General features: G+C 36.0%; 1 protein-coding gene across 1 annotated transcript in view; it reads left to right on the top strand.

Annotated features, from left to right (window-relative positions):
• The window catches only part of LOC107701382 (E3 ubiquitin-protein ligase TRIM36), a 38709-nt gene that overhangs the window by 14130 nt on the left and 16441 nt on the right, over positions 1-8138 (top strand). The window contains exons 7-8 of the mRNA XM_016503379.1: positions 1237-1332; positions 6558-6811. Of these exons, the coding sequence (XP_016358865.1) occupies positions 1237-1332; positions 6558-6811 (350 nt within the window). The remainder of the gene's footprint in view (positions 1-1236; positions 1333-6557; positions 6812-8138) is intronic.

The raw sequence follows: 8138 nt of genomic DNA, 5'->3' as shown, positions 1-8138 counted from the left end.
TTTCTCCACTTTTTTTTTTTTTTTTTTTTTTGCGCAATTGTGAGTTTATATCGTGCAATTCTGACTTCATTTCTCAGATTTCATATTGGGTTTATATCTTGTAATTCTGACTTTTTCCTTGAAATCAGGAGTACTTTTCTCAGAGTTTATATTGAGAGTTAATACCTCGCAATTCTGAGAAGAAAATCATAAGGGTGAGATTAAAAAGTCTCACTTTCTTGTTTTTTTATTATTCAGTGGCAGAAATGGGCTTCCATAGTGCACTTACAGCTCTGGAAAAAGTGAAGAGACCACTTGAAAACTCAGTTTCTCTGGATTTGTGATTTTTAGTTGCATGTTTGAGTAAAACTTAATTTAAAAAAAAATATTCTGTAAACTACTGAAGACATTTCTTCCATATTTTAAATAAAAATGTTGTAATTTAGAGCATTTTTTGGATAAATGGTCAAAATAACAAAAAAAGATGCCATGTTTTTAAACATGTTTATATTTATTTTTAATGTTTTAACTTCATAAGAAGTCCATATTTGGTGGAATAACCCTGATTTTCAATCGCAACAAATGAAATCATTTGTTATTTTGGCAAATTGTCATTTTCAGCAAAAAAAAACTCTAAATGACAATATTTTTATGGAAAAAATGTTATCAGACCTTTTATAGAATAAAATAAATATTAACATTTTATTCAAACCCACACCTAGTAAATCCAGAGAAACTTAGAATTTTCCAGTGGGCTCTTCATTTTTTCCAGAGCTGTATGACTATTAGTAGGAGTAATAATTTAGAAATAAATGGTCATTTTCTATCCTACTTTGAACTGTTTAGTTAGGCGTGTCTCTTTAAGACTTCAGTGTAAGCGTCCACTGCTGTGATTGGTCAACATCAGCTCACAGCATGTTTTTATAGTGCAAATGACCTCTTTATAGGTCATAAGATCAAGTCTATTTTTTCAATTCATGACCCCTTTAAAGTATTGATGCCCGAGCTGAAAACAAGCGCTCGTGTTTCTGTCCGGGGAGGGAGCATGAAGAAGCGGCCGAGTCAGAAATACTAGACGTCTGCAAACACCAGCTGGGACTCATTCATTCTTAATGCGATCACTTCTGTCTTTTGATGTTCTGTCCGGATCACAGCACTCACAAAAGCTGTGTTAGGTGTCTCGTTCTGTCCAGAAATCATGCGGGAGGCCGGTTTATTTCCACTGTGTTCTAATAGGCTTCACTTTTCTGTCAACAGGAGAAGCTATCGAAGAGTATCCATTACTTAATTAGTAAAGAAGACCAAGTGAGGACTCAGATTTCTGAGCTGGAGGAGATGATGCGTCACACAGAGGTAACGGCGAGCTCATTTCCTGCTTGATCCTGATTGGTCGGAACAATCGGAACAGGCGTGCTCTGTTGATGTGATTTACACTCAATGATAATTTATTCAGAGAAGTGGTTAATGCTGCCGTTGATGTCTTATTTATGTTCTGTTTATGTCCATGAGCTCTTAAATGCATTTTTAATATCAGCGTATTGAACGTTTTGGGAAGTTATTTTTATCCTCACGACAAATGGCATCATGCAGCGATTGTTAGGTTTCTCGAATCTTCGTTAATACTCTCCTTAATACTGCTGGGGAAAGATACTTTTAAAAGTAATGCTTTACAATATTGTGTTACTTCATAAAATGTAACTAATTGCGAAAGTAATGCATTGTTACATTTTGTCATCCGGGCTGGGTTTGCTTGTTTGTTTAATAACAAAAATCCCAAAAGTGATATATTTGGCAGCTGTAAAGGCCTTTTCACACCAAAAGTGAAATGAATAATCCTCAACCTGAAGGAAGAGCCTCTATCTCTGCATTTACTCCCGATTTCTCTCAACACTGTCACTGAACAAAGCCACTTATTTTAAAATAACTCAGATATTTCTTTGTAAATTTAGAAGTGTAATGCATTATTTTACTAGTTACTTGAAAAAAGTAATCTGATTATGTAACTCATGTTACTTCTAATGCATCCCCCCCAACACTGCATACCACCATTTATTCCGACATCCATTTTTTTGGAAGCATCTTTGAAAAGTGGGTTTGTCTTATTAAACTGGTGTGTTTTTCTGCACCTCCGCTATGACTAACGACGCTAACTCTAACATCATCTGCTGTTTTAAATGCGCCGGCCCTTTAAACCTGAATGGATTCTGACTGGCTGTCAGTGTTTATCGTTTCTCAGCTGGAAAAACCCAACAATATCGTTCTCTACTCTGAGGGAGTTCATGAAATGAAGCAGATACAGCGTCAAAATAAATGAATGTAATTACAGTTTAAAGGGGTCAAATGACATGATTTGCCCCCACATATCTACATCACTGTGTGGGAAGATTTGCATAACGCCGCCCAAATGTTTACGCAAAGAGAGAAGGCGTAGCTTTTATTCTCGCTGTAGTATTGTTGTCATGGAGCTGTGTGTTTCCAAATATGGTGAGGGGCGTGACATTTCCGTCACACGCTTGAGGTATTCGGCCAATCACAACGCACTGGATAGCTGGCCAATCAGAGCACACCTCGCTTTTCAGAACGATGAGCTTTGTAAAAATCGACGTGTTTCAGAAAGGCGGGGCATAGAGGAGAAACAATAATGTACAGTATGTGGAAAATAATGTGTTTTTTTCATCTTAAACCGCGTAAACACATTTCATTACACCAAATACACAAAATAATGTTCTTTTTAGCATCGTCAAGCAATCGCCCCTTTAAATGCATTTAATTAAAGCCAGATATATCAGCATGTCTCTCACAGGGCTTCACCCTCAACATCTCAGCGTTTCCCGTCATTATTAATCCAGCATCCACCTCAACACAATCCGTTTGACAGTACTAGATCGTGATCGGTGAGAATTAGAGTCGCGCTGCTGTTAAACACTTCAAGCGCTCTTTATTTCACTTGTGTCTTTCTGTGTTTGTCCTATTGTTTGTTATTAAAAATAGGAAGAGTTAAGACAATAGCAAAGATACTGTGAAATAGGAATGGTCACATCGTCCATCCCTACTATGACCTAAACCAAGGGCTGGGCGAAAAATCAATAGCGATAATTATCGCGAATCTTCACGGTATAATTTTCCTTGATAAAACAATATGGAGAGTTCGATAAATGTTTAATATAATGTTTATGCACCAAAAGCGGAACAAAACGATTAAAGGAGTAATGGAATATAATTACAGTATTTTCTGTGATTAAGCTATAGCGTTTGTGCATTTATACTAAATGTATTTAGACTACTGTTTTTCATACAAATACCTAAAAACCAGTTATATGTTTACCATGGTATTGAGGTGCTATATGTGGTTTTAACTGTGTTTATCATGATTTAAATGTATGCTACTATGGAAGACCAGTAGTTAATAAAAAAAAAAAAAAAAAACTCGGGCAGAATAATTACATTTCACCATATAAAAATGAGGTTGCTACAATTTTTACAGATGTCACTGACATTAATGAGCATCTGCATCTGCATCCTAACTCGAGCTGCTACTTATTACACTGTAAAACATGATTCTCTTAGTGTTTGTGTCTTGTGTTCTAGTATAAATATCTAAACATTCTTGAATCAAGATGCATTTACTGTACAAGTGAAATGACTTAAGATATTAAGTCTTGTTGTCTACAAAAAAAAAATTGTTAGTTTTTGCTTAAAACAAGCAGAAATATCTGCTAATGTGGCAAGAAAAATAATCTTGTTTAGCTTTTGAATTAAGATTATTTTTCTTACCCCATTGGCAGATATTTCTGCTTGTTTTAAGCAAAAACTAACAATTTTTTTTTTGTAGACAACAAGACTTAATATCTTAAGTCATTTCACTTGTACAGTAAATGCATCTTGATTCAAGAATGTTTAGATATTTATACTAGAACACAAGACAAAAATACTAAGTAAGAATTAATTTTTTTGCAGTGTAGCAGATATATACATATGAAGAGTTTATATGCAAAGACATGCAAAGAAATGTTCAAAAATCATGTTTTTTATTATGCAATCATGTTTTTATTGTGTTAGTTAGCTGTCATTTTTAGTTATTTTTTTAACCTAATCAAAATAACCCAGCTGCAGTTATTGAGAGAAATGACAAACAACAAGTGCTACTCCACACTGCCCAAAACTCGCGTTTGAATCATCAGTGGCAAATGATAAAAGAAAACGTACTTACGTGAGTCAGAACTGCCGGCATTTTATTCTAACGTTACTCTCCCAGGATCAGTAAACAGTCCTCCATAAAATGTGCCGGCGAGCCACAGCACTAAGTTGATGTATTCCCTCAGCGACCAGCACAGATCAGCTCTAGGCATGACGAAGCGGATATCGTCCTCTTTTGGAAGACCAAACAAAGTAGTTTCGCTTTCACAACGAAGCACACAGTGTCTTCACGACATGGCGGCAGCAACAATACTACAGCGAGAATAAAAGTTACGCCTTCTTTCTTTGCGTGAACATTTGGGCGGCGTTATGCAAATCTTCCCACATAGTGAGGTAGACATGTGGGGGCGTGTTAGAACGAGCCGTTTTAGATAGGTGTGGCTCACTCTGAACTTTTATAAAGAATATCTCTTTGGTTTTGAGACTTTAGTCTTTGCAACTTTACAGATCTTCTTTATGCACCAAGAGCTTGTAACACTCCAAAGAGAAAGGAAAAAATGAAATCGCATCATATGACCCCTTTAAATCATTTTACTTGTCAAGTAAATGCATCTTGATTCAAGAATGTTTAGATATTCAGGGCTTAAAGTTCTCCGGCACCGTGCTGGATCTCCGGCGTGCAGCGTTTGGCTGCGGAAACAAAAATAGTCCTACATTTAAAAAAAAAACTTGTTTATCACTTTCGAGTTCATGAGTTCGCCTACCAATGTATGAGAGGAGCACAGCTTTCACTCCCAACCAAACTAACATTACTAGCCAGTCAGAATGTTTTGCTCTTATAAACACGAGACGCGTATAATAGTATCCAACTGCAGAGTCGCAGCTGATGAATGGAGAAGCGCAACGAAAAGCTGCGAGACGCAATGGTCAAAGATGTCCATCTAGCGCATATTTACATAGAATAACTCATTAAAAAGCTGCGGAGCTTTGTAAACAGCTCAGAGTAATCATGTCATCTCCATAAAACTATATGATCGCCAGAACAAATTTACCGGGATTTTTAAAAAGGTCACACATGATGTATTAATGGTAACTTACCGGTGATTTACCAGTAAAGACTGTATGTGTGAAAGGGGCTAAACTCTTCCTCTGTATATGCTGTGAGTTTGAATTGCTTAACGTTCATCTAGAAAAACACTGTGCATTATCTCAATAGATTTGTAACGTAAATCATTTATAAACCTTTGCCAACACAGCAGAATACATCAACCTATGTCTAAATATGCCATGTATTATACATCGCGATTTCAAAATAAAAGTTTCTGCATGTGGCCAAATATTACAATTAAATGGATTTAAACATGGTTTAATCACGCTGTAAAATGAAACCTCTGCAGGTGTTTGTTATAGTACATAATGTACTTGGTTATGTTCATATTATGTATAGGCATATTACATTTATGTATTTTAACAGTGTTGTTCAATACAATCATGTAATTTCTTGGTTTTGATATATTTTTTGAGTCAATTATTATTGCCTCATCGTTAGTTTATATATAAATAGTCATACTAAAGCCTGGTTTTCACTTAGGTCTGTTTGTGTTACTAAAAATATCAGATTACTCCATTATCAAAATAATCAGTAGATTACTTGATTACCAAAATAATCATTAGTTACAGCCCTAGATTAGTTAAAATATTTCTAAATACAACGCATTGTTTTACTTTTTGTAATTAAAAAACAAATATTTTGTCATTAAAAATTTCTTAAAAACAGTATTAAAACATTGTCTTGTTCTAGTGAACCAAGTATCTGTATTTTGTCTCATCTCGTGAGCTAAGTGTGTTGTCACACCCCTAGAGTCGATAAGCAGTGATATAGCTCATAATTTTCCAAGTGTATGATACAGCTTTCATTCTTCAGGTCAGTCATATATTCATGAAAATAAATCAGTTTGAATAAAGAAAGCGATAACTTTGCCATAGTATCCTTTCACATGTTAAAGTTGCCAGTCATTGCATGTGCTGCCCCGCTCCCCGGGAAGAAGTTCAGGCTCAGGATTTTTTTTTTTTGCTTTAACCCCTAGATATTAATGCTAGAACATAAGACAAAAATACTAAGAGAATAATTTTTTGCAGTGTATTAGTATTACCAGGCAGTGCAAACCTGTTTCATGATTTGAAACTATATTACTCATTAGAACATACAGAAACTAAGAAATGAAGATATTAATTTTGCTAAGGAAAAGTAATGGTCTGGTTTCTACAGCTTTCCCTTTGGAGCAAAAATCTGGCTTTAAACATGAAAGAAATTAAAGATTTGACATTTATGGTGATAATTATCGATATGGACTGATTGTTGTGATAATTCTTTTGTTTTGCTTACTAACTCTCAAAATAGTCGTAAGAAGCACCTTGATAAGATCTAGCTCTGAACGCAGGAGAACGGGCAGCTCGCCGAGAGACGCGCCAGCGAACACTTCGAGCGTCTGCTGGAGACGCTTCAGGAGCGGAGGACGGAGATGCTGCGCTCCATCGAGCAGAGCCGGAGTCTGCGGGTGGAGCGTCTGCGGGCGCAGGTGGAGGAGTACCAGGGCATGCTGGAGAACAGCGGCCTTGTGGGATATGCTCAGGAGGTGCTGAAGGAGACGGATCAGTCCTGCTTCGTCCAGACGGCCAAACTGCTGCACGTCAGGTTCGGCCTCGTCTCGTTTAGCCTCGAGACACGTGTCTGTAATCCAGTGTTTCTAGATTTAAACAAGGTTCCCAGTACATTCACTGTAATCCTGATCTGTATTAGCCCACAAAGCTGCTTTGACATTCACTTTCCCACAAACCCTGAGTCATTGTTATTGATACGCCACATGATAATTATAGCTGGTAACAGTGAGCCGCTCTTTAGGATGGACTCAGTTACACGCTATTTATACACAATATCGATCGCTTCAGAGTAATAGATCATGTTGTTAATTTAGATGATTTAACACATTTATGATTCTTCCCAGAGAACTAGATGAAGTTCGTCAAGACAAACTTAATGTTGGCTAGCCTGAAAGTAGGGCTGCACGATATAATAAAATGATCGAAATATCACAAATGTAAATATCGTGATATGCATATCGCAATGGCATTGCAATATCTGAATCATTTTAATAATAGGCTGAATAATCTGAATCATTTTAATAGATAAAATGAATCATTTAATAAAATGTTGCAAAAAGTCAAAAGTTTTAGGTCAACGCATATAGCAGAGAATAGACTGGGCACGTGCCAGACTTCTTTGACGTTAAAAAGAGTTAAGTGCAATAAGTTACAGAAAACATCTACTTGCCATCCTGTCTTGCTGTCTGACAAAAAATTAAAATTTTAATTTTTAAATATTTTAAAATATAACTTAAATTGATTTTGCACACTTAAAGCAATATCATATCGTTTATTGAATATCAAATTTTTAACAAGGTATCACATCACATTTTCTTCAATATTGCACAGCCCTACCTGAAAGTTTGAAACGGTTCTAAATATTAAAATGATAGACAGATGATACAAAAATTAGGTAGAATTGAAGCTTAAATGAGTCTAAATGACTTAGAAATGATAGATGGATGGCCATTGACTTTTTTACCCATTTCCACTGAGTGCTCTGCTGTTTTTAATCAGTTTGTGCCGGTGCCTCTTACCTCATTGAGAGAGATCATTGTTAAAATTAAATCATCCTCATGTGGCATGGATATTGTTCCGCCTAGTCTTCTGAAAGACTCATTTGAAACTGTTGGTCCTAAAATTCTTGCAATTATTAATAGTAGCCTAGCCTCGGGAGTCGTACCTAAGTCTTTTAAACATGCAGCAGTGGAACCAGTAATCAAGAAATCAAACTTGGATTCATCAGTCTTTGCTCACTTTAGACCTATCTCAAAACTTCAGTTTCTTTCCAAACTACTGGAGAAGGTAGTATTTGGACAATTGAATTCATTTTTAGATCTACATGGTATTCACGAAGTGTTTCAGTCTGGTTTTAAATA

This window comes from Sinocyclocheilus anshuiensis, unplaced genomic scaffold (genome assembly GCF_001515605.1).
Source record: "Sinocyclocheilus anshuiensis isolate Anshui unplaced genomic scaffold, SAMN03320099.WGS_v1.1 scaffold2328, whole genome shotgun sequence".
Classification (NCBI taxonomy): Eukaryota; Metazoa; Chordata; class Actinopteri; order Cypriniformes; family Cyprinidae; genus Sinocyclocheilus; species Sinocyclocheilus anshuiensis.
This window is presented reverse-complemented; position numbering and strand designations above follow the sequence as displayed.